The sequence below is a fragment of the Vipera berus genome (assembly GCF_964194415.1).
Source record: "Vipera berus genome assembly, chromosome: 1".
Taxonomy (NCBI): domain Eukaryota; kingdom Metazoa; phylum Chordata; class Lepidosauria; order Squamata; family Viperidae; genus Vipera; species Vipera berus.
In genome coordinates, this window is record NC_138202.1 from 280041921 (window position 1) to 280069056 (window position 27136).

General features: G+C 38.0%; 1 protein-coding gene across 2 annotated transcripts in view; it reads right to left on the reverse strand.

The window, feature by feature from the left end:
- The window catches only part of PRKN (parkin RBR E3 ubiquitin protein ligase), a 740731-nt gene that overhangs the window by 507799 nt on the left and 205796 nt on the right, over positions 1–27136 (reverse strand). For both annotated transcript variants that reach the window (XM_081314791.1, XM_081314790.1), the window contains one exon: positions 1813–2023. In XM_081314791.1, coding sequence (XP_081170917.1) covers positions 1813–2023 — 211 coding nt within the window. The remainder of the gene's footprint in view (positions 1–1812; positions 2024–27136) is intronic.

The window sequence follows — 27136 nt, forward strand, 5'->3', positions numbered from 1 at the left end:
TCTTAGGAATCCTGTTTTTAATGAAGGAAGATGAAAACAGTCACACATAGCAGCAACTGTGCTGTTGGTATACATGATTCATTTGTTGAGCATTTATAGCTGCTCCCATTGCACTATATCACAACAGAAGTGCATGCTTTACCCGAGGCCCTTTAAATGGGTCAGTGCTCCCATTTTGATGGATTTCTCAAGAAAATGATATCTACTTCCTCCTTCCCCCCCAAATAAAAACCACAGGTCTTGAATATTCAGATCAATGAAATATTAAAATCAGTAAGAGGAGATGAGCATCATATTGTTCCTTGACCTGAAAGTAATTTGACAATGTAAATTTGGACATGTGACAAGCAGTACAGTAATTTGGATTGCTTCTTTGCCTTAGGCAAACTGAGTCTTGCAACATTTTTTTTGTAGATGCTCAATAACTAAACCAATTTTTAGCCTTTTGTAAGAATCTTTCTTCTTGTAATTCCAAGAAGCTGTCAAGAGATTATTTTGCTCTTTATCTAGCTCAACTACACTCAGTTCCAGCCTGAAGCTATTAGATGCTATGTACAATTTTTTTAAAAAAAAATCACTAGACAATGCTAATAATTTATTCATGTTAAAAATGAGTATATAAATATGTAGTTTTGATATGACTATGGAAAAATCCTACTTAATAGATAAATTTAATAATATAGTTAGAATAATAAATAACCAGCTAGATGAGGACTAAAATAGGTGTGGAAAGATGTGTTCATGTTTGTTTTTTTCTAATGCTTATGTCTAATATTTTCAATTTTGTTCTTCCCTGATGTATAAATTGAGCAACTCAGTTTGGAGACAGCAGCCAAAACTTACATCCAGCCCTTGTTTGAACAAGTTGCTCACTAAGAGCTACATGCAATGCTGTAATGAGGTTGCCAATACAGATCAATGTTATTTGGACACTCAAAAGAATCTCAATCCAGATATAGCTTTAAATAACATTGTTCTTCTTCTTCTGGGCTTGAATGACATAACTCTTGAGTCAGTCCTAATTTCTAAAAGTTGGTTTTTTTAAGGCATCTGAAATAATTCAATGAAATGATTGATACATTTTCTAGATTCCAGTGCTTCCCAAATATCTTCTGTACAGCTATCAAGAACATTCAAGTAAACTGTTTTTGTTCAGTCTAAAATATTTCCTTCTACCTTCAGAATTAAGAGGACTTACCTCTTGTTAAATTCTAAACAATATCTTGTACTAGAACTGAATGACTCTATCTCTGCTAATTAAAAAAAAAAGATTAAAATGAGATTAGAGAAAATAGTTTGTTTCTTGGGTTGACAACAAGAATTCAACAAAGAAAATTAAATATGTATGCATAAGACTATATTGGACTAGTGACTTCCAAATGGATCTTGGGTATTATACAATTCCAAGAGATAATTCAGGTAAACTTAGAACCATCATAGAATGCCTCGGTTAAAAAGAAAAATAATTAGGCAAAAGGAATTTTGAAAATACTGTGTCTAAATTTTAATAACTTTACAGAAAAGAACATAATTCAGCAACAGCAGGACCAATCTTAGCAATGTCAAAATGATGACAGGTATAATGTTGTCAGCTAACCAATGTTGCATATTTGCATTTCAGCCTCTGATGCAAATACATTGCATGGCATTTGTGTGTTGATCCCATCAGGCACGTGTCATCATTTTTCCCATCAGGCACATGTATGCCATGAATTTGCAGCTACACAGAAAGTTTTGCAAGAAAAAAAAATGCGAACATGTCTATTTTGAATGGGTAGATTCATGTTGTTCAGCCGATCTTTAATAACTTACCTGAATTATTAGGTGGAATGGGGATTCTGTTGTCTAAAATCACAGCAAGTCCCAATGAGTCAGAAGGTAAAAGGTTGGTACTAAGATCCACACGAGTGAGACTCGTAGGTTCCCTTCCATTGCTCGATAGGAGGGGCCTGGGATTTTCATTCTCACTCTTCTGCCGATTCTGAACAATATGAACAATACTTTGCTGGGGTAGATCACAATTCTGGAGAGGAGAAAAAATAAAATTCCCATACATGTTAGAGTTTGAAGTCTTCATTATCATCTCATCTAATTTTTTTATACAGTTCTCAAATACATTTAATATAGAGTGAGTGGCCAAGGGTCGGAATGGCTGACAACGATGACTCCAAGAGTAATGAATTTTAAGAAAATGTGACCAACTGTAAATTGCCAAACAGGGCATTACTTCCTTTACCAACAAGGTCAAAATATTTCTTTATCTTAAACAAAAACTGTCGAAACCAACCAACCTTGCTAAAATGTAAAACATAAAGATGGCAAAGGTTGATTCACCAAACCTTGCGTTTCAAAAGTATCACTGGAAAGTGAATGGCAAAATTTTATATGGGCCCACTAGGCCACATTATGCAAATATTATGCAAGAGTACTTTTAATTTGTGCTTCTTCTCCTGGAATCTCAAAATGTAGAGATGATGTTTACATCTAGGTGAGAACCAGCATTTTGAATTGGATTTAAATGGCAGGCAGTGGGGTCACTATAAGATGGGCATGGTACTAGCACTAACATACTTTCATGTCTAGCCCTGGGGCCCTATGTAACGGTATATGAGGAAGAAGGAAGTAGGGTGAAGAGGCAGAAATAGGGTGAAGAGGCACGGCCTAGGGCAGGGGTAGGCAATCTCGGCTCTTTTATGACTCATGGACTTCATAGCCAAGCTATGCTGGCTCAGGAATTCTGGGAGTTGAAGTCCATGAGTCATAAAAGAGCCGAGGTTGCCTACCCCTGCCCTAGGGAATGGTCAGATAAAAGAGACTCAGAAGGAACCTGTACTAACTTCGCAGGCTATAGAGGAATCAGTGGGGGATCTGTACTTTCAGACTTAAAAGATTCTGTTAATGTAGCCTTTTAATAAAGTAGAATTAGCTCATCTGGTTGTTTTTCCTGTCTGATCTACCTGGGAAGGCTGAATGAATCCTGCACATTTGTGATCCCTTCGCCCCATTGCTTAAGGTCTTGCTCACATAGCACATTCTCCACTCACGTGTCTAGCAGCTACTTTCCAAATCCCATCCATTTCTAAAGGGCTATTTGCAACAATTCCTTGTGAATGCAATGATTTCAGTTTTTGTCCTGAAATCAGTCTGAGAATTATGTGTGTCTCAAAAAAAAAACACCTCTTTGAATAAACTGTCCTTTAGTTGTAAAGACATAATTCTTCATACTAAGTGTTCTTTAGTGCTAAAGATATACATTCAGAATAATTATTATATAGAAATCCATGACTGGCATAATTAGCAAAACCAACCTTTTCCTGGAAAAATCACACACCTTAAGTCTAAGCTTTGTTAGTCTATTTGATAATCCAGTTCTAGTTCAAATGGCCTTATTTTCTGTGATAAGAAGAGAAATCATATTCAAGTGGAAGTACAAATCTCCTTGTCTTTTCGGTATGCATTCTGTGGATTACTGCTTTGGAACCATTTTAGACATAGAACTGGAGAAGCGACATATAGAGAAAAAGTTTTCATATTAAAGTTTAAAAGTTTGTGAATACTTTATTTTCCACGTACTTTATTTTCCAATACATGGATTTTGGATTGTGATCCTTCAGTTTCAGAACTGTGTTTCCCATAGTATCCCTGAGTTTACAAACTTTCCTGCTTGGGACAGATTTACTTCACAGAAGGTTGCAATAATAAAATATGCATATAAAAGTGAAAAACACAACATTTTGTTACCTAGATATACAAATCCATTAATCTGATTCATTGATGTAACATGTCTATCCAATTGTGATTTAACACAAAATGTTGAATAATCAACGATGGATTCCAGATTTACTTATTGTAGGTGTACAGAGGGAAATGAGTCTGCCAGGACTAATTAAATAAATCTATTTTTATTTTATTGAATCAATTTTATTGATTAAATAAAAATAGGACATGGTAAATGTATAATGTATAATATGGCAAGGTATACATTATACAAGGTAAATTTATAATAATGTCATTTAAACCATAATATAGATAAGTAGCACAATATATACAATCTGGACTAAAATATGAAACCAGTTCATGCAATTTTTATATGTACCATTCCAACAAGTACAACAATAAATGATTTTTCTTTTCTTTTATGACACAGTTATCTTGTGTAACTGTTGAGAAATTAATAATGACTACTAGAAAGATGAGGCTGTAACACTAGACAAAGCTGTCACATATGAAGTAGCTTTTGAAACTGAAAGTTACACATTCACTTTAATGTAAAATCAATTCTCAGGGACAGAATTCAGAGGGACATAAAGTAACACACTAAAAAAAGGGGAGAAACATAAAAAATCTTCTATAGAGAAAAAACTAAAAACATCACATCTGATTGCTCTATTATTACTGTACTACCCTTTAAGACTTAGAGGTCAGACTGCATGTTGTATCTTTAAACTGTGATGCACAGAAAGAAAATCAGTTAGGAAAAACACAGGCGTATCCCCCCCCTGCTGTTTTCTCTTTTGCTTAGAATTTGTACTTAGATTTATAAGAACTGGTGGGCAGAAATCTAAATTACCAATAGATGGCAGGAAATAGCAATTTCCATGTTTATTTGCTGCCATCTAGATTTTGCATTCTTGTTCTACTTTCACTGCATGGCCAAATGGTGACTGGCAAGGCATTAGAAAATGAGCCAAAAAGGCCTTTCCCACCCTTTCCTCACTCTTTTAGGAAAAATAGGATATTACAGAGCCTGAAGTCTAAATCCTGTCATTATTGCTTGAGACTAACTAGCACAAGTAAGGACGCTATCTGAATCCATTAATGTATACAGAAACCCTATTCATGTACAAAAATACAAAACAATTCACTGATTCCCAAATTACTTCATAACGTGAGAAATGGAGGACTGAAGACGGCTACAAAAAGCTAAACTGATGACTGTGCTAGAATGAAGAACCAGGGAGCAGATCTGCTCTTCAATAATTTCTCTCCAGACCAGGAGAGGATTTTGGTCACCTATAAGTGCTCCTGATAGCTGCTCCTTGCAAGGAGACCTCAAAATAGTGGTCTGCAGGAGATTTTAGACTTCTGGGAGATGAGGGAATGCCCAACTTGCTCAAACCATGGTTGGCGCCTTTGAAAGGACACTAGGTTTGCATATTTTATTTTCTAATTACTTTGGGGAATTGCTTTTCAGCTATTAGGAATCTTTAGGATCAGACAAGTTTGACAACATTGGGTGAGTTTCCTTTAATCGTTAGCAAAATAAATGTTAACTACAAATTTAAGAACTTGGGTTCAATGTGGGCAATGGGCAGTAACGTATGTTTCTAGAATAGCACACATGTCATAAATCTGCTACATGAGCTGCATTGGTTGTCAGTTTGGTTCTGGGTCCAATCAAGATACTGGTTTTAGCCTTTAAAGTCCTTCATGGCATGGGATTGGGTTATCTGAGGAACCACTCTGCCCTCATTACATCTGCCTGTCCCATTAGATCTGCAAAGAGGGCATGCTTCAGGTACTACCTGCTAGGGACTTACACTTGGAAGGTTCCAGGAGATGCACTTTCTCTACCATATTTGTGGAATATACTGCTCCCTTCTCCAAAGTGAAGTTATATTCATCCTTGTTAATGTTTCTTAAGTCCCTAGGACCTGGTCATGTCAACAGCCTGGAGATCTCAGGGGGGTCCACTGATATTCTAAGATGTCTCTCTCCTAAACCTGGTTGTATTGCTTATGAGATGGTTGGCAATATAAATTTGAAAAATAAATAAATAATTTTAAACACTAATTCTGGAATAAAAAGCAAAGGGGTGATTAAAACTTTGATTTTAGAATGTTACAAACAGATTAAGAGTCCAGGTAAATTTGAAATGAGATTTTGAAATTGCTTATAAAGGATCCATTTGTTTTGATTTTTTTTAATAAAAAATGAGATTTTTTTTTATAATCAGAGAGAACTAGAGGGCACTAAAGATTGCAATTAAAGGAAAAGAACATTTAAACTTGACTTACAATTACAGAATGAAGCAAAACATTCTTAGACATATTGAAGGATATTTTTGAACAATTGACTCAGAAGTTAATTTTAGTAGTGCCAACAGAGTGATCTGCCTCTATGGCAAGACTGCATCTAAAAGGTGTTTTGGAAGAGGAACACATTTTACCTGACAAGGTAGAGACTGAGTTGAAAGTCATTTTTCAAATGACAGGTTACAAAAATCACATGGGAAAAATATTACACTGGACACACAAAAGAAAGCAGCTGATGTCTCTATAAATTAAATGGATATACAATTTATAAACTAAGACAGTGACCTGGATAATTTTCCTATACTGTATTGGATTTACAAAAGAAGTTTGTTAAAGTTTTGAAGAATCTCATGAGAAGGGACAAAGAAAAAATGGAAAAATATTAAGTTCTATGACATTATTTGAATGGACTACAGGATAAAGATTGTTAGAAGTAAAAGGAAGAAATATAATGTTGGTTTATTTGATCAAGGTTAAAACAGATGAATTATTATGTCTGGCAATTCTTAATGGGCACCAAGACTGAAATCACAAGGTATTAGGGATTTATTTATAGATAAGAGATGAGACATGGGGAAAAGATATCATTTGTTGTATTTTAAAAGAAGGTGACAAGTTATTAAAATTTATACCTGTGATAATATTGAGAACACTTCTTTATATATTTATTTCCTTTTTCTTTACTATATTATTATTTTTCTTTCCTTTGTATTTGTACTTTTCCTTTTTTCTTTCTTTTCTGCACCTGCTCTTTCTTTTTATTCCTTTATCTTTTTTCAGTTTGTATTAGTTATTACTGTTGTAATCTTTAATAAAATTATAGTAAACCAATTCCATAGGATTTTGCATGACCGTGGATCTAATTATGCAGATTATACATATACTCTTTCAGAATTGCAGTGCTAGAGATCCTCAAATCTACACTGTTTTCAAGATGTAGTGCAGGCATCCCTAAGAGATCTCGTTAACTTTCTGCAAACATTTTCTTTATATATATTTTTTTAAATTAACATTAAACTTGAAATAAATTATTGTATTTGCACACTATTTAATCCAAAATACAGAGATCAAAATAATAGCAAAAGTTATTGGTGAGAGAGTTACATTCACAAAGTAAAAGATTTTATACTACATGCCAAGAACAATGATTTAAGCAGCAGTTAGCAAAATAAAATCATATTACAAAATATTAAAAAGCTTCTCAGTGCATCCTCATGCAGTTTTTGTTAAACAATCTTTCCTGTTTCTGTACTTTCACTTATTTTAAAGGTTAGTCAGAAAGATAAGAGATACACTTGGGTGTGTGCAATATCTGCATGAAATTATTCATTGCTTTTCTGAGTTCAAAATGCCACAGGAGTTTTATAGATTTCTTTCTGAGGATCTCTAGTAGCAATTGATAGCAAATTAAAGGAAGCAAGTCTTAAAAACATACAATCATGAGGTTCTCAATCACTTTGAGGTACTGTATGGAAATGATTTCCATAGAACTTTTTCACTCTTCCTAGGAGTTAATTATTTTTGCTATTCCAAAAATAAAGAGATCGAATTGATGGGTAAAATTAATAATGACATCTTTAAAGCTTACCTTAAAGGGGAAGAAAAGCTAGTTTTTGAGAACACCTGTTCAAATAAACCCTCTATACATACTAGAATGGGGACGCGGTGGCTCAGTGGGTTAGGACGCTGAGCTTGTGGATCAGAAGGTCGGCAGTTTGGCGGGTCGAATCCCGAGTGCCGCGTAACAGAGTGAGCGCCTGTTACTCGTCCCAGCTTCTGCCAACCTAGCAGTTCGAAAGCACGTAAAAATGCAGGTAGAAAAATAGGGACCACTATGGTGGGAAGGTAACAGCGTTCCGTGCGCCTTTGGCGTCTAGTCATGCCGGCCACATGACCACGGAGACGTCCTCGGACAAGCGCTGGCTCTTCGGCTTTGAAACGGAGATGAGCACCGGCCCCTAGAAACGACTTGCACATGCGCATGTGCGGGGGAACCTTTACCTTTACCTTACATACTAGAATACAATGCATCTCAGCAAGCAGTCAAAAGATATATTTATAAAAGGCAGGAACTGAGGATTTTAATGGATGATAATTAAACATTTAATTATAATTAATTAGGTAAGTCTAAAAGTTTCAAAACCTTTTCTTTGAATCCAAAAATCCCCCAAAATTCCCATTGGCCTGAACAGTGGAAAAGTTTTTTTTAAAAAAAATCCTATTTCCTCCGATGCCCACATCTGATCCCAAGACCTTGGGGATCTTGAAGAATAGCATGGTAACTGCACAATTTGGGATCAATTACTGCCCGAGATCAATATTTTTTAATAACATGTTCACATTGTGAAAGCAGTCAGATTTAATCAGATTTATATAATTCTTATATCTTATGCAAAATATCCAACGAGTTCTTAACTTACATCTAAGATCCTGTAAACCCATTTAGATGGTGCAATGATATTCTGCTTAGTTTTAACATAAGCTTGCTAGTGACATAAAGAACTGCCAGTCAAGTACAGGTAGTCCTCGACTTACAAGAGTTCATTTAGTGACCATTCAAAGTTACAACGGCATTGAAAAAGAGTATTTTTGAGAATGTGCACCGTGTGTAATGGAGTTTGCTGCTGATCATGCTCAGAAGGAACGTTCACTCTTAAAAGGTTTACTATTAAAACTGAAATCATAAAAAAGATAACCATACAGTGGTGTTCATTAAATAGTGTAACTGATACACTAAAGACAGGGAAACCTGACTTTTCTTAGTCTTTTACATGAGGCCTGGGGATGACATCCAATGATTTAGAGCAGGCTCTTCAAACTTGGCCCTTTTATGACTTGTGGACTTCAACTCCCAGAATTCCTCAGCCAGCATCCCCTTGATCACATGATTAAAATTCAGACATCTGGCAACTGACTCAAATTTATGACAAGTGGAGGGTCCTTGTGTCATGTGATCACCTTTTGCGACCTTCTGACACTCAAAGTCAATGGGGAAACCAGATTCACTTAACAGCCATGTTAAATAATTTAACAACTGCAGTGATTCACTTAACAACTGTAGCAAGAGAGATTGTAAAATGGGGCAAAACTTACTTAACAACCCTGTCACTCAGTAACAGAAATTTTGGGCTCATTTGTGGTCGTAAGTCGAGAACTACCTGTAACATAACCCTCAATTATCTCCATCAAACTCGTTGTGCAAAACCATATGCATATGTCACTGGATCTTCAGCATTTTGTCTTCTGTAAAGGTAAAGGTTCCCCCGCACATGCGTGCTAGTCGTTTCCGACTCTAGGGGCCGGTGCTCATCTCCGTTTCAAAGCCGAAGAGCCAGCGCTTGTCCGAGGACGTCTCCGTGGTCATGTGGCCAGCATGACTAGACGCCAGAGGCGCACGGAACGCTGTTACCTTCCCACCGTAGTGGTCCCTATTTTTCTACTTGCATCTTTTACGTGCTTTCGAACTGCTAGGTTGGCAGAAGCTGGGACAAGTAACAGGCGCTCACTCTGTTACGCGGCACTCGGGATTTGACCCGCCAAACTGCTGACCATCTGATCGACAAGCTCAGCGTCCTAACCCACTGAGCCACCGCATCCCTTGCTTGTCTTCTGTAGTATAAAACAAAAACTTAAGAATAACGTCAGGTTACACCTAGACGTGTTATTTACCAGATTGATTATGAGGATTGGTTCATCTTTTCAGAGAAGTATAGTTCTATTTGCAGGTTCACTCTCTCTATTGGTTCCATCTGTTATTCAGAACTTCTGGGAAAAGCCCGTTCTTAAATACGGATATTGAAAGCATAAAGAGGGGAAGCCTATGACTTTAATTAGACCAGACATGTCAAACACAAGGCCTGGGGGCCGGATCCGGCCTGCGAAGTGGTTTCATGCGGCCCGCGAAGCCATCCTGGAAACCGTGAGGGAACGGCCCCCACTGCCTTGGCCCTGGCCCAGAGACCCTCCTTCTGCCAGAGACCCTCAGATCTGTCCCACTCCTGCCCAGGCCCCCATAGGCACCCTTGATGCGAAGGATGTAGAGCTGGCCACGCCCACCCAGTAGGTCATACGCACTCTAGCCACGCCCACCCAGTAGGCCACGCCCACCCGGCCCCCTGAGGGCAACCGCAATGCTGATGCGGCCCTCAATGAAATTGAGTTTGACACCCCTGAATTAGACTCATATTAGGAAAGTGTTTCAAGATGGGGCAGGGATGTAGGTTGTCTCCAGGTAAAGAAGGAGTTCTCAGAGTATCCAAAAGAACTTAATCTACTCAAGAAAATTAGATCAAAATGAATGATTTCTGGTCAGAGAACTACTGTACAGCCAAGTCAGTATTTTTGAATTCAACACTTCTCAAAAAGGTGTGATAAATTAACTGACTTTAAAAGAAACTCCAGAGTGTAGACAGTAACTTTCCAGGAAGCAATTCCTTAAGAATGTGTTCTTCAAAATAAATCCGTTAAAATATTTTTTTTTGAACAAGAACTTACTTAAGTAAGTCTGGACAATAAAAAGAGATAGTGGAGGATTGCAGGATTGAATTTAATGACCTCTCAGGTTTTGTCCAACTCTTGCCTATTGAAATTTGCAACTTAGTTGAGCTGCAGGGCTATTGTTAGTCCATCTACTTTGGGACTTGTTCTAGCTCAATCAATCAATCAATCAATCAATCAATCAATCCTGTGTCTATATATTCAATAAAAGAAAAAGGTTAACTCTAATAACCACAAAGAGAAATTTTATTTCCACATGTTTGTATTAGGTTTTGCTTTGAAAACATTGAATTCAGAATGTTCCATTGTTAAAGTAACATTTCTACAATGTCGGCGAGTTAGAAGTGTCCTTCATTCAATGTTCATTCTGATATTACTGTCCACCCTTGAGTTATCTCTAAAGAACAGCACAGGTAGATGAACATGAGCTACAAAATGCAATCTACCAAATGATACTCAGGATAAAAGATTATGGAGGTTTGACATGAATGCTGCTGATTAGGCACACATGCTGCTCTTCTGGTTTTCTGCTGATGACTGACTAACGTGACAATCATTTACTGGAGATGAAAGATAGATCTAGTTGGCAGTACCTGAACATTTTTTTCCCATCAAAATCTGGCTCAAACACAAATATCTGTTTGAAAAAGTCCATGTTTCTGATGCAACTTATAGAATGCAATTCACAGAGATGCTTTGTTACTTAGATCAAGGGTCAGAAACTGGGCCACACAAACAAGGAAAGCCCCATTCACGGGATGTAGGCAGCATGTGAAACTACACCCCCTCAGATCGGCGGAAAAACTTCTCTCACAGAACCGGTCCCTGGTGCCCAAAAGGTTGGGGACCACTGACTTAGATGGTAGGAAAATATAGTTAATTAATACATATTATGTGAGAAAAATATAAAGGACCAGTATCATGAATATATAGAAACAAAAATGGAGTCTCAATATAATTTCAATATCCATCAAACCTCTGATGACCAAGAATTGACATAAGGTGAAGAAAATGCAGTAAATGTTTCCATTTTATTTTAATTGTGTCAAGAGGGCAGTCATGGAAGTGATAACAGATTCACTGATTTATTAGTTTTTTAAATCACCATTGTGTTGCAGCTCTTGGCAGTTTACAGGAATAAAAATAGCCACAGTACAAATGCATGCATTAAAATAGTACAAACATTAGACGAAAGTATTTAAATTAAATGATATCTCAAGAGCAGTTAATATTTTGATGGCTCTATTTAATTAATCAAAAGCCCTTTGCGTGAACACTGTTTTGACCAAGTTCTGGAAGGCCAGTCAGCTTGAGGTAAAAAAAAAAAAACTTCCTGGGGAAGGTCATTCCTAATATAATTCAGTGTCAACCTTACATTGACAAAGTTCAAATACGGAGTGATTAATATCAACTGAAAGAAGCAAAAAGAAGAAAGTATGAGAGTAAAAGGGAAGATTTTTAAAAAAAGGTAATTTATTAACATGAGTTTTGGATTTAAGTTATTCTTTACCAGATTTTATATCTTTCTTCTTCTGAATAAATCAGGGCAGCTGACAAGTTTTCTTATTTCATCATCACTATAAATCCACAGATAATATGAACGATGTAATCTGGCTCAAACATCTAAAGCCAAATCTTTACATTCTAAGCTCAATATTTCATTAATAATTCCATAGTGTAGTAGCCCCCAACCTTTTGGGCACCAGGGACCGGTTCCACAGAGAAAGGTTTTCCTGCAGACTGGAGGCGGCGTGGTTTTGAATACTGCCTGCATCCCGCAGATGGGGCTTCACTTGTATGCACAACCCGATTTCTGGCAGGCTGCAGCCTGGTGCTGATCCACAGACCGGGGGTTGTTAAAATCTATTTGCATTTTAACAATTGCAAAGTCATTACAATTATTTAAAAATATAAATGCTTTATAATTCTTGTAAGATTTTTCCCCCCCAATGTAATGCTACTATATTAGGAGAACACCGAGCAATTGTTGGTAGCATTCTCACCGGTGTAAAATCAGTATTTGCAAAATGAGGGGGGGGGGAGAATGTTATACTGGAAATATTTGTGGCCATTTGCAACTTTTAAACTGAATGGGCTTAATTTATATTTGTTTCTGCTCAGATCAATCATCTATTCCATCTGATCTGCCATCAGATTTGGAAACTGATGGTGGCATTAATATTTTGACAATGACATTAAAAACTAATCAAGCTGGTAAGCAAATTAGAAATCAGGGTCCAGCACATATTAAGCGGATATATCTTGCATTGATAGAAATTGACTCAGAAACAGAACTTGTTAAAGATTGCATGATAAAATGGGCTCAGAATATTCAAGAAGTTATTACAATGGATACTTGGGAAAAGATCTGGGTGAGAAATGTAAAATTTACGCAAGCTCAAAACTTAAGAGAGAACTTTTATAAAATGTTTTATAGGTGGCATTTAGATCCCAAAAAACTTGCAAGTATGTATCCGAACTACCAGCCTAAATGTTGGAGGTGTGGAGGTGAAGACGCAACCTACTTTCACATATGGTGGACCTGTAAAAAGGTTAAAGCATTTTGGATTAAAATCTGGTGGAACATGCAGAAGATATTTAAGAGAAGGATAAAGTTTTGTCCGCAATTGTTTTTACTGGGCATAATTACTGATACTACTGTTGTGGACACTAAGTTGATGTTGAATTTAATTACGGCAGCAAGACTTTTAGTGGGTCAATATTGGAAGAAGGAAGAACTGCCGACTATAGAAGAATGGACTTTAAAAGTTTCTAACCTGGCGGATATGGCAAAGATATCGGCGTATTTAAAGGACCATTCGCAACAACGTTATATTACGGAATGGAAAAAATGGATTGATTATATCCAGAATAAGTATGGGACTAAAAAGTTTCATTTAGCATTTGAATAAGTTTTGATATGATATTTGTATTACTTGTAGTCATTTTATATGAGCTAGAGTGCTATAGACTTAATGGTTTATTGTTGTTAGCATAGGGTTGTTTATGTTTGTTTTTATTTTTATACCTTGTATTTAGCTCTGGGAAGTCGGGGACAGGGAGGGGGGGAAGGGGAGGGGGGAGGGTTGGGAAGGGTTGGGTGGGGGGTGGGGGGAGGGGTTGTTAAAGATAAAATGTATTGAAAAACTTTTCAATAAAAAAAAACCTAATCAAGCTGGTACTAAAAGGATCAGCACTGTAAGAGAGTACTAAATTCATATGAAACTTATTGACAACATTAGGTAATTATAACTACACCATCTCCAGACAGCAGGGGGGGGTTTGTTTGTTTGTTCGTTTTTGCTATTCCTGAAACAAAGAGTGTAAGACTAATTTCTTAAGAGTCTTAAAGGACTATTTTAAAAAAAACAGTTATATTGCTGTGTTACATGCTATACTTCATTTTGATTTAGCACAGCTATCACTTTATTTCAATATTCTGTCTCTGATACAAGAACTCAACCAACTATAATAAATGAATTAATATACAAAAAGAACTACTGAGAAACTTGTTAGACACTGGATCAGACCCTTTGCATGTTTGCTACTCTCATGACCTATAATCCCCATTCCTTGCTTCACAAAGAAGATAAAGTCACATGTGAATTATTACAAAGAGCCGCCACTAATGAAAACTAAAATTCAGACCCTACAATTAGGTATAATAACTTCAGAGAGAGAGAGAGGGAGGGAGGGAGGGAGGGAGGGAGGGAGGGAGAGAGAGAGAGAGAGAGAGAGAGAGAGAGAGAGAGAGAGAGAGAGAGAGAGAGAGAGAGAGAGAGAGAGAGAGAGAGAGAGAGAGAGAGAGAATAAAATAACCCATCAGGATCTTCCAGGCTGTAATCCAGGGATATCCACAAGTATGTAGCTTACAATTTCAGCATGACAACCATCCAAATTAAATATTTATTTATTTTTATTTAATTTTATTTGTATACTGCCCTTCTCCCGAAGGACTCAGGGCGGTGAACAGGGCAACATATAAAAGTACAGGAATACAAAATCGATCTAGGGAGCATTCTCTGACAGAATATCTTACAGGTGTGAGGAGGTCCTTCGGGAGAGGGGGGGATGGTAGAGACCAGCATCAAACGGACTGCTCTATCACTGAAGGTTTTTAAGAAGAGATTGATTTGTCTAAAATGGTATACCATCTCCTGCTTGAGAAGGAGGTTGGACTAGAACTCCAAGGTCCCTTCCAATTCTATTTTTTCCATCCCATCCCATCCCTTGTGTTTACTCACAGAGGCTTTTACGATATAAAATTAACAAACCTATTTCCTACTTTACCACTTATTATAGTACTAAGCTTATGCTATCTTATACTATACCTATACTAACATCTATGCCTACACTTGCAAGTATTTCTGATTCCTAAGCAGTCTATTCTTTTTTGTTGCTTGAGCTTATACCAAAGTGTTTGGCCATCATGAAGCTACCTCCAAGTTGGGAATGAGGATAAGAAATTAAGCAAAGTAAATTAAGCTTTGGAACATTTTCCATTAGATATTTCTCATTCCTGAAACATATTCAGTGGTGGGATTCAGCCAGTTTGCACCAGTTCGCCCGAAATGGTAGCTAATTTTTTTGTTGCCCAGGCCCAGGATGGACTTCCGGAAGCAGCATCCACACAGAGAACAGGTTATTCACATATCTGAATCCCACCACTGAACATATTCCAATATGTGGGTGAAATTTTTACATTGTGCTGGAAATATAAAATGCAGTTTCTTGCTCAAACTGGTCAGCATTTGTACATAATTTATTAATAAACAAAATACTTTCTTCTACAGCTTTCTTTTGCCTGCTGACTTCCTCATTTAGTGAACATTCAAAGTTACAACGGTGTAAACAACAACAAAAAAAGCTTAGTGACCAGACCTGTGACCATCACAACATCCTGCAATCACCTGATTGCCATTTGCATGCTTAGCAACTGGCTTATGACAAGTTAATAAGAGAATGCAGAAGTAAAATCACTAGTTGCAGTCACATGACATCTCACTGAACAACTAAATGGGAAGTGATATCAAAAGCCCATTGTGGTCATGTTATTTTCTTCTTAAGGACTGTGGTGCTTAGTGATAAAGTTGTAGGTTTCAACTGAGACCGCTAAGTGAGATACCTGTATTTATCTAGGTACTCAAATTTTATTTTGCATATAAGAGAACACACACAGCCAAGTATGCACATATGCTCAAACAGGGTGGATGCCTTGGCACTAATCAAAGCTGCTTAATAAAAACAAAAAATCTATCAAGGGATAAAACTTCCTGAATTTCCTTTTCTTATCTACTTAACAAATATTTAAATTGGTTCACTTCAATTCCTGTGCCAAAATACCGTGTTAAAAATATAACCATAATAAGCAGTTTTGAAATGATTTATTGTAGGTTTCACAATAGCAAATCATGGTTTGTGATAAGCTAGGAAACCAGACTTAGAAGGCTCAACTGGGACAATTGCAATCCACAGTTTTGCGTTTGAATGTGAAATACTGTCATTAGGACTGTTACCAACCTTTAGAGACTCTAACTCCATAGAGAACTAAGTGAACTATCAAGATATAAACAACTCTAAATGCTGAAATTTAGAAATAAAAGGCTTTGAATGTGAATTTCCTCAGCTCATAACTATGCAATGTATTCCAAAGGGATGTTATTCTGCTTGGCATACTAAATAAGATCTGAGTTTATCTGCAGTTATTTTTAGAAGGTCTTTATTTTTCTAAACCCTACAAAGATTCAGGCCAATTCTAGAGATCAAATTGTCAGATCGGTCCTGGCACACTGAGCAGAAGGTTCGACTAGAAGACCTCCAAGGTCCCTTCTAGCTCTATTTGTGATCTGGTAACTGCTTAAGGGCAGCCCTTCTCTATGATGATATTTGTGCTCTCCCCATCGATATTTATTTGGGAGGCCACCTCTTCAGAGATGGTCCCTTAAGAATTCTAAGGAAAGGGACTTAAAAACCTGGTTGTTCGAATTGTCTGGCCTGGACTGAGAGATTTTAAATTTTAAAGTATTTAATTAAATTATATTAAATTAATTTTAAATTTTAAATTTTATTGTTATTATGAATTGTGGGCCTGTACTAATTTAATTCCATTTTATTCTCTTTTTGTACTGTTTTAACTGCCCTGTGAACCGCCCTGAGTCCTTCGGGAATAGGGCGGTATGTAAATTCAACTAATAAATAAATAAATAAATAAAGGTAACAAATTGTGAATTGTACACAAAAGCACACTGAAAGCCAAAGCTGCTCATGGAGTAGAGGTCAGTGGTGGGATTCAGCCGGTTCGCACCACTTTGGCAGAACTGGTAGTTAATTTTTTTGTTGCTCAGGCCCAGAATGGACTTCTGGAAGCAGCATCCACACAGAGAACTGGTTGTTCACATATTTGAATCCCACCACTGGTAGAGGTGTTACTTGCATAGCACTATTTACTACCTGTGCTCTCACATTCTGCACCAGTTAAAGTTTCTGAACTTCTTTAAGGGTAGCCCCATGTCGAACACATTGCAGGAGGCATAACACGAGCTTATGAAGGCATGAGGAACAGTGAGCAGAGTGTCCCAGTCCAGGAATGGGTGTAACGGCTCTCCTAGATATGGATGCCACCTCCTCTTCAAGCACAAGCCATGAGTGCAGGAAGATCCCCCAGATTACCCATTGGGTCTGCCTGCGGTGGGTTACCTCCTCATCCAATAGTGTTTTAATTTACCATATTTTATTCTAGTATGTATTTCATCATCATCATCATCATCATCATCATCATCATCATCATTATTATTCCCTGCTTCAACATTCAGCAGGCAAGTGCAAGTAACAAAATAACTATCATTGTTATCAGAAGCAATAAAACAGAGTTATTTTTGGGACAGCAAGTTATACATATACACACACACAAACACCTCAATGTATCAAGAGGCTACTATAAATAGACCACTTTTTTTCTTCATTTCACATCCTCCAATGATGCTTGTAATTGCCAATGCACTTTATAATGGAGTCAAAGGGAGTACATCCACTGCTACTCAAAACTCTAATTTTCTTGTTCTGTATTTGGAAACGTAAGCAATTATTTAGGTTCTAAATTATGGTTAATGGGTATCTAATTACCCACTAAAGAAAGAAATCTTCAAGGCTTACGTTGGTCAGGAAACTACTTCAAGCTCCCCTATGTGCTGGATAAGTACCTAAATAGTTTACGAGTTGGCAGAAAATTGCATTATAAATAGTTGAGGAAATGGGAGGGACACCTAATGTTGAAACAAGAAAGGAATTGAAAGAAATAATGAATTTTCCTGAAATAACCTCCCTTTTCATGACCTCCTCGTGTTGCAGCTGCCTATTATTCCCAAACAAGAAATGAATATTAAAATAAATAAAAATGTTGTGCAAGCCTTATCAAAGCTCTGGGCAGCCACTGTTTCCACAAATGTTTTCTCCTGCAAAACCCAGAATATCTTTTTACCAATCTTTCATCCAAAGCAATCTTGCTCAGATTTCCCTTTTATCACCAATGTTCTTTCTTCAGTTGCTGCCTCTTTCTTGGGTGAAAGAGACATGAATATCATTTTATGCCGCAGGGTGGGCTGCATCTCCATCAATTGCAAGGGGAAGGGAGGGAAGGGGGTGGGAATGATTGGAAGGATGTGCCATGACCCTGTAGATCTAGGCCAGATACGCTGACAACAGAGGAAATCATTATCGCCTGTTGCCACAAATGTTTGCATGTTTGTTTGTTGTTTTACTCCCACCCCAAGGGATGCTTCCAGTACAAGACATTTCTAAGGAAGGATGCTGAAGGCATTTGATTTCTGACATACCCACTGAGCTCGAAAGAAAATAAATATTTGTCAAAAAATTCTATTCAGACAAAGCCTACTAATGTTATCCTAGCTCATCTGACTTCTTCATCATATGTTCTCCTTGTCAAACTTTAATGTGTCACAAGTTCTCTGGGGCGACATTTTATCTTTATAGTTGAGAGCTGAAAGTGAGGAAGAAAAATATGTTGCTGTCTTAAAACAGCTATATTTAGACAGGTCAATAATCCCTCTATTAGCCTGGAAGAAGCAATTCCATCTCAGGGAATAAGTTGCTTTCCTGTAACTATTTAAAAGTGGTGAATTGCTACTACTTGATTTATAAAATAAATGGAGAGTGGCCATTTATTTGGGCTGTTGGTTTGATCTCCGAGCGTGGCGATTTGGCTGCAAACGTTTTGTCTCCATTCAGGGGGACGTCTTCAATGCACTTTGAATTGTGCCCATCTGGTGTGGGTGTTATTTATCCAGATGTTTCCGAGTCATGGTCTGCTTTGGGGCTGTTTGATTGGCTGTTTGTTGCTGCTGGCCCATAGTCCTTGCTGTTTAAGTATTTTTTTTTTAAATTCCATTTATATCCCGCCCTTCTCCGAAGACTCAGGGCGAATTACAAGCTTAGCAGTAGCCTTCATTCTATGTATATGCCTGCTTATTAGGGCTTTCACACACACACCCCAAGCGGCATTTTTACAAAGTCAGCTTAATTGCCCCCAACAATCTGGGTCCTCATTTTACCTACCTCAGAAGGATGGAAGGCTGAGTCAACCTTGAGCCTGGTGGGACTCGAACCTGCACTAATTGCAGGCAGCTGGTGTTACTTAAGGAGGCATTAGCCCACTGCTCCACCAAGGCTCTTGTCTTGTCTGTGTGATGCAAATGGTGTTTGTTCATTTGGTTGCCTCTGAGTCATGGTCTGGTTTCGGATCTGGTTTCAGGCTGTTTGTTTGGCTGGCTGTTGTTGTCGGGATGTGGCCTGTTTTCTTGTGAGGGTTGTGATTTTTGCTGTGTGGTGGGGTGCCTGTTCGTTTTAAATGCTGCCTTCGGGGTTGAAGTAGTTCCTTTGTTCTCAGCGGCTGGCAGATTGGGTGGCCATTTATAATTATTCAGGAAATAAAATGTTTTGGAACAATGCTGTGTGTGTGTTTGTGTGTGTGTGTTCTTTTGTTTCTTTTTCTAGAGCCATACAGGTAGTCATTGACTTACGATCACAACTGAGCCCAAAATTTCCATTGCTAAGTAAGACCATTGTTATGTGACCGCTGCTCCATTTTACGCCCTTTCTTGCCACAGATGTTTAGCAAATCACTGCAGTGATTACGTAAGTAACACAGTTGTTGAGTGAATCTGGATTCCCCATTGACTTTGCATGTCAGAAGGTTGCCAAAATGGGAATCACATGACCCCAGGGCAATGCAACCTTCATAAATACATGCCAGATGCCAAATGTCTAAATTTTGATTATGTCACCATGGGGATGCTGCAGTAGTCATAATTGTGAAAAGGAGCCATGTCACTTTTTTCAGTACCACTGCAATTTCAAACAATCACTAAACGAAGGGTTGTAAGTCAAACACTAACTGTATATCAAACCTATGAATCAGGATAGCTAAATCAAGTAGAAGAGCTAAAATTATATCTTTGGTCCAGATAAGTAGTGCTAAGATAGGCAGAGCCTACTGGGGCTCATCACTCAACAGATGTGTATTCAGTTGAGGGAATCCTTCTGAAAGTGCTTTTAAAGTGGCTCCTAGATCTTAGGAAATATTAATCAAAACAATTTTTCACTGAGGGAGATAACAGGAACATTAGGACATAATGTGACATGCCACAACCCCCAATATACGGAATGATTCCAACTGACTGCAAGGCCGTATAATTTAATGCCTCAGAGTCACAGGTTGTGTTTGCAAAGCATGCTTAACCAGGTAATTTAGAAAATATTGGCTGTATCTGAACAATACTCTAATGTCAGTTAGTGTAAAATTTCATTTCTTTTAGCTAGTGTGTTATGTTTATTCAGACCCTTTAATTAATTTATGGCTTGGGACTCTCATAGAGGCCTGGGAGTTTGAGAGTGCTGTGCAGGATCTTAACTCTTCTCCATTCTTCTGGATAGAGAACTCTGATATTGTCCCTGGGACCTGTTGGAGATACTCTTCCAACTTTGGAATATCTCATCTCTCTAGCTTATCTCTCTACGTGGACCCCTTCCCTCCAAAAACACACACTGTGGTTTTTATATTGTAAATAGATCATACTTATTTCTTCCTCTCATCACATCATAAACTGCAGAATGCATCATCTCCATTTTGCAAGTATCAATTTTGGTCAATTTTGAGTTACACATTTTTTGTTTACAAATGATAAACTGGGAAAAGTTGAACCTACTATCTGAATATCCTAAGTAACTCATTTAAATCAGACCCCTAGAATGATAGATTTTTGAGATATTGGAAGGAAAGAAATACACGCTCTGTAAGTATTCATCTATGTCTATCTGTCATTTGTTATACCCTTTACTGTATATGAAGATTTATGTTAAGTCTAGACTGATAGCAAAGCATTAGATGTCTCTCCCTTTGGAAACATAAAATAAAATCTTGGCATTAGCTAAGATTCAAGTCAAAAGCTCTCTTTAATCCCTTCTTCAGGCAAACAAAATTTATAACCTTTCCATTTGATCTTTTTTTAGCCACTTGACTTCAATGGTATCCTTCCTCTGAATATGGAAGAACAACTGAATTTGACCAAAGGCAGTTTGTATTGGCAGGTTTTAATAAAGTATGTCTAGGGATAAACTAAAGGAGAAAGAATCAGCTAGTAGAAAAACACTTTGAAATATCTCGTATTTATCACGTTTTTTTTTAAAAAGAGGGATTACCAAGATGCACCAAAACTAAAATCTATTTCTTTCCTATTCTTCAAACACTGTCGCAGCAACTACTAAACCTGAGGTTTCCTATCCAGAATTTTTATTATTATTATAGCTGACTGCATAGTCAACTAGATGTTTAGTTTGAATTGGGCATTTTGTCCACTTATCGAGTCTTTCCTAAGGATCTAGAATAGACAGATGTCATTGTTTAATAATATTAAAGATACTGTCACAGAAAACAAGCTGTTCAAAGTAAAGCTGTCATTTACTGAGAGACAAGGCGTTGAACATACCTAATACTCCTTCCTTCTATTTTCCCTATAATAATAGCCCTGTGAGGTGGGTTAGACTGAGAGAGACTGGCCCGAAGTCATATAGCTGGTTTCTAATGCCTAAGAAAGCCTTCTAGTTTCTAGGCCACCACCTTAATCAGTACATCAAACTGGCTCTCATTAGGATTGGTCAAGACTAAATGGGCACACAGGAGACCCAATGAGCTTAAATGTATGGTAACTGAACATATGCTCAGTATGTGTACAAACCAACCTGTGGGAATTCTAGATATAGTGGAGACAAAGATGGCTAGCAAAGGTAGATATCATAGAATGGTAAGCTGAATGAGTTTGTGTAAGCTAGGTTTAAGATGAATGAAAATAATACAAAAGCTAGCCTACGGCTCAATGCTAGGATTAAAAAAAGCAAAATTATAAAACGATTTCCAGTCCAATACAAATAACTGGAGAAATTGGAACTATAGCAAACTTTATCTCCCTAGGATAAAGAAATTCACAGAGCTAGTGACTGTAGCCATGAAATTAAAGGTGCTGATTATCTGCTTATCTGTAAAGCATTATATGACATAGGGCCCGGTTATTTGTGGGATCACTTATGTACCTATCTCACTAGTTTGGATACTGTGATCGCACTGCATGTCCCCTATATTAAATGTTGTTATACGAAGTGACCTTTTCTGTAGTTGTGACTACCCTATGGAACAGCCTTCTCCCTGATACAGTATATGGAGGGCACCTACCCTTCTTGCCTTCCAGAAGTTAAAACCTCGCTCTTCTATCAGTATTTTTTTATTTATTTTATTTTAATCCCATTTATATCCCGCCCTTCTCTGAAGACTCAGGGCGGCTTACAAGCTTAGCAGTAGCCTTCATTCTATGTATATGCCTGCTTATTAGGGCTTTCACACACACCCCAAGCGGCATTATTACAAAGTCAGCTTATTGCCCCCAACAATCTGGGTCCTCATTTTACCTACCTCGGAAGGATGGAAGGCTGAGTCAACCTTGAGCCTGGTGGGACTCGAACCTGCACTAATTGCAGGCAGCTGGTGTTACTTAAGGAGGCATTAGCCCACTGCTCCACCAAGGCTCTTGGTAGTTGAGCCAGGATGGGAGGTGAGCACATCTAAGGCACAACTTCGTGCCTTTGCTTTTTAAAATTTATGAAAACCTGAATTATAACCCTGAGAGGATGACAATGATTGTAAGACATATCTCTCTCTCTCTCTCTCTCTCTCTCTCTCTCTCTCTCTCTCTCTCTCTCTCTCTCTCTCTCTCTCCCTCCCTCCATATAGTTACCCATGTCACATACATGGCTGTAAGCAGCTTACAATAAAAATAAGAATAAATAAATAAAAATAGATACAATATGTACAATACAAAAAACAAAAGCATACAGCAGCTGAGTATCATAAAACTATTAGTATAGGGAGGAGGTGGGCTCTGTAATATAATTAGGGCCATAGGAACAGTCCCAAAACTAGGTTTTCAGAGCCTTGCAGAAAGCCAGCAGGATCTGGTCTCTGAAGAAATGATATTCCAAAGGATAGGAACCACTGCAGAATCAAAATCATGAGTTTTCAAATCGGGAGTCAAGGCACACAAACTCTGAGGAAATGAAGGGATTTTGCCAATGGAGAGGCTTGGGCTGCCTGCTCCTAAAAGAAAAAGCCCGGTGTTGCTCTTTTGGAAGGGTGAGGTTTCTTGTAAGGAGCCTTGGAGAATGCCTTTGCTCTCCTCCCCTCTCTCTATATTGAACCTTTGCACTGAGGGTGGGTGGGTGGGTGGTGGCAGCCCAGCCGCCTCATTTTAAGAAACAGGTGGCAGCGATGCCTGCTGGTTAACAGACAGCCCCACCTCCTCTGCCTGCAACTGCTCAGATGGCGAGCAGTTCATCCGGCAATTCATCTGGGTTTCAGCTCACTATGAGAGACAGTCCTTTCAGTACCCCAGCCCCAAGCCATAAATGCCCTTAAAAGTGACCAGCAGCATCTTGAATTGCACCCAGAAGAACACTGGGAATCAATGCAGAGCAGTTGTCATATGCACCCAATAACCAGCTCCAGTAACTGCCACACCACTACATTAGTTTAAAGCTTCAATAATCTTCAAGGGCAGCCCCTCGTACAGCACAGAGCAGTACAAACCCCAATCTAGAGGTATCTGTGGAGATTCTCAGTCATAGTTTTCTCAAAAATTCTTTTTAAAACAATCCAGTTGCGGGGCTTCCGGCTGGCAAGGCGACGCCGGAGGCAGCCATTTCTTGGCTGTCAGCCTCGCGGCTTCGTAGAGCCGCCGAAAACAGCACCGATCAGCTGTTCGGCGGCTTGGAAGCCCCCACCTCGGGAGAAGAGGAGGGGGTGAGCGTCCAGGTACGGGTAGAGCTCTCCGGGGCCGCCAGAACTTAGAGTTCTGGTGGCGGAAGGATTGAGCCCCCCCGAAGCCTGGGCATGCTCCGGACTGCGAGGCGTCTCTGCTCCGGGTTTTTTGGAGCAGAACAGGGCGTTCGCAACAATCCCTGCTAGCAAGGAAGAGCTTAGGAGAACGAGGACGCAGGCAGAGCGATGCAGGAGATTTTGGTGAAGATGATGTTTTGATCTTTAACTCAATGGACTTTGCTGAATCTGCATGTGAAAGTGCGTAGTTAACAATAGAGGGTGAAAATGGCGGCTATATCTTCTAAAGTTTCTGCCTTGAGGCAGCAGTCTTCGGCGAAAACTTTATTGTCTTCTGCATCTGAATCTGTATCACCTTTAACAGTAAAAGATTTGCAGAGTTTTCTCCAAGAAACTATGGAAAAGCAAATGCAACAATTTGTTGAGATAATGGAGAAAAAGTTGGAGGAGAAGTTTACAGAGAAATTAGCAGAAATGAGAGCAGACATCACATCTGCAACGTTAAATATGGCTAAAAGCATTGAGATTTTGGATGAAAAAGTGGAAGATCTTGTTCAAAATGATACTAGAATGGAAGCCAAAATGACAGAAACTGAAAATATGATAGCGAAAATGGATTATGATTTGATTTCGACACAGTATTCTCAGATGGAGCTTGCTTTGAGAATCAGAGGCCTAAAAGAAAATCCTAAGGAAAATTTGACGAAAATGGTTTCTGAGGTTTTGGAAGGGGTGTTGGAGCGACCAGCAGATGAAATAATGGAAGATATAGATAAAATCTTCCGTGTTAATTCGTGGATTGCACAAAGAGAAAGATTAGAAATGAAGTTATCCAGGCCTCCTATAATATTGATTTTGTAATGGATGAGCAAAAAGTTTTGATTTTAAAAGAGATTCCTGCAAGAATTTTAAGAAAAAGGAAGGAATTTGCTTTTTTGACACAAGAATTGAGATGACGTGATATTAAGTTTAGATGGCAAATACCAGAGGGTATGGTGGTGACTTATGAAGGTACGAGGCATTGTCTTACCACGTTGATTCAGGCACGTGACTTTTACAGTAAAGTTTTAAAAGCAGTCCCCATATCGTCTTTGGAGTCTACAAAGAAAAAAGGTGACAGAGAGCCTCAACGTTCCAGAGAGAATCCACAAGATGTTGAAGGGTTAACGCAGACAGAAGTGAAAGCTACAGGAGCGGGACAAATTTCATCACCACGGGAGAAGGCCAGAAATTGGAAGAGGGGTGCTGCTTCTGGAAGCATGAAGCAAACCTGAGGATTTAGTTGCATAATTGCAAGAGATAATAATGTAATAAGGATGCTAGAAGGATTAAGTATGTGGGGACTCATTTTTCACCCTTATAAAATAATTATATAATATTTTGTGTTGCTTTAGTTTTAAGATGATTATGAAAATTTAATTGGGAAGATTTGTAGTAGTGTTTATTGATATTTTGTAGGTTATGCTTTGTTATTTGGATGGAAAGTTTTAAGCCTGGAAGGTAGTGTATAGTATTTTAAGTTGTATAATACATTAGGAGAAGGAAATGTTGTATTAATTTGGTTTTAGTATGTTAAAGTTAAAGTTTAGTTGGATAGAAGAATAGTTTTATAAAACTGATATAAATTGTTTTATGTGTGATTGAAATTAATTTGTAATACTTTTATGGGCAATATTGGAGTAGGTAATAGAATATAAGAATATAAGAATGATGTGATTATATATAAAAAAAATTAAGTTTGGAAGTAATCTATGGTATTTTAATTTGTATAATATATCAGGATAATATGAATTTAAAGCTTAGTTGGGAAGAAGAACAGCGTTAGACAATTGATATAAATTGTTTTATTTGTGATTGTTTTTATTGGATAGATTGAAAAGTATTATATTGTTTTTGAATAATTATTGATATGATATATATATATATGTTTGGAGTTTATCTATATGAGTTAAAGTTCGATAGTCTATATAGTTCAGGATTGTTTGCGTAAGCTAAACTATGATTGTTTGTATTTTTATACCCTGTATTCTGCTCTGGGAAGTGGGGGGGACGGGAAAGGGAGGGTGGGGTTGGGGAGGGTGGGGGAGGGTGGGGGGGAAGGGGGGTGGGGTTTTTTTCTTTTTCTTTTCTTTTTGTTTTTGTTGTTTGTTAAAGATAAAATGTATTCTAAAACTTTTTAATTAAAAAAAAATCCAGTTGCCTTTTTTAAAAAGCATTTTTGAGACTCTAGTCTGGAGGTTACAAGGGCATGAGTGACTGTAAACAGAACCCGTGATCCAGGATCAGAAACCAACTGATTCACAAACCAAAGTTGCGCATCGGGTCTCCTAGCTGCAGCTTCTATCATTTTTCTGAGCAGGATCCATGATTCCAGGGGAACCTCCAGATTGTGCACCAAGTGTCTTTGGGCAATGCCACCTCATCCAGGACCCAAAAGAGAAGGCAGTCAAAATCCCAGAGCCACTCCTTCTTGCTTCTTTTGTGCTGAAGCCTATTGCACCCCATCTGGATCCCCCACCGCCTCCAAGCACTGAAACAGAATCTCCTCAGCATCAGTGAAACCTTCACTGGGATATAAAGCTCAGCATCATATGCAAACTCATAATACCTCACTCTAAATCAGGGCTCTTCAAACTTGGCCCTTTTATGACTTGTGGACTTTAACTCCCAGAATTCCTCAGCCAGCCATGCTGGCTGAGGAATTCTGGGAGTTGAAGTCCACAAGTCATAAAAGGGCCAAGTTTGAAGAGCCTGCTGTAAATCATTGCATGTCATCCCCAGGCCTCATGTAAAAGACTAAGAAAAGTCAGGTTTCCCTGTCTTTAGTGTATCAATTACACTATTTAATGAACACCACTGTATGGATATCTTTTTTATGATTTCAGTTTTAATAGTAAACCTTTTAAGAGTGAACGTTCCTTCTGAACATGATCAGCAGCAAACTCCATTACACAATGTGCACATTCTCAAAAAACCCCACAAACCACCTGGTATACCAGTTTTTTTGGGGGGAGGGGTGTTATCATATTTATAGAACTATCAACCTCCAAACATGACAAATTAATTCATCCAGCTGTTATGATGTAACGTTCAGTCGGCTATTTGTGTCCCTAGAAAGAAATTTCAATCAACATCTGGCCTGCCACATTTTTTCATCTTGTGTAAGGATAAGATATTAACCAGACTGACTGATCCTTAGGGATAAAAT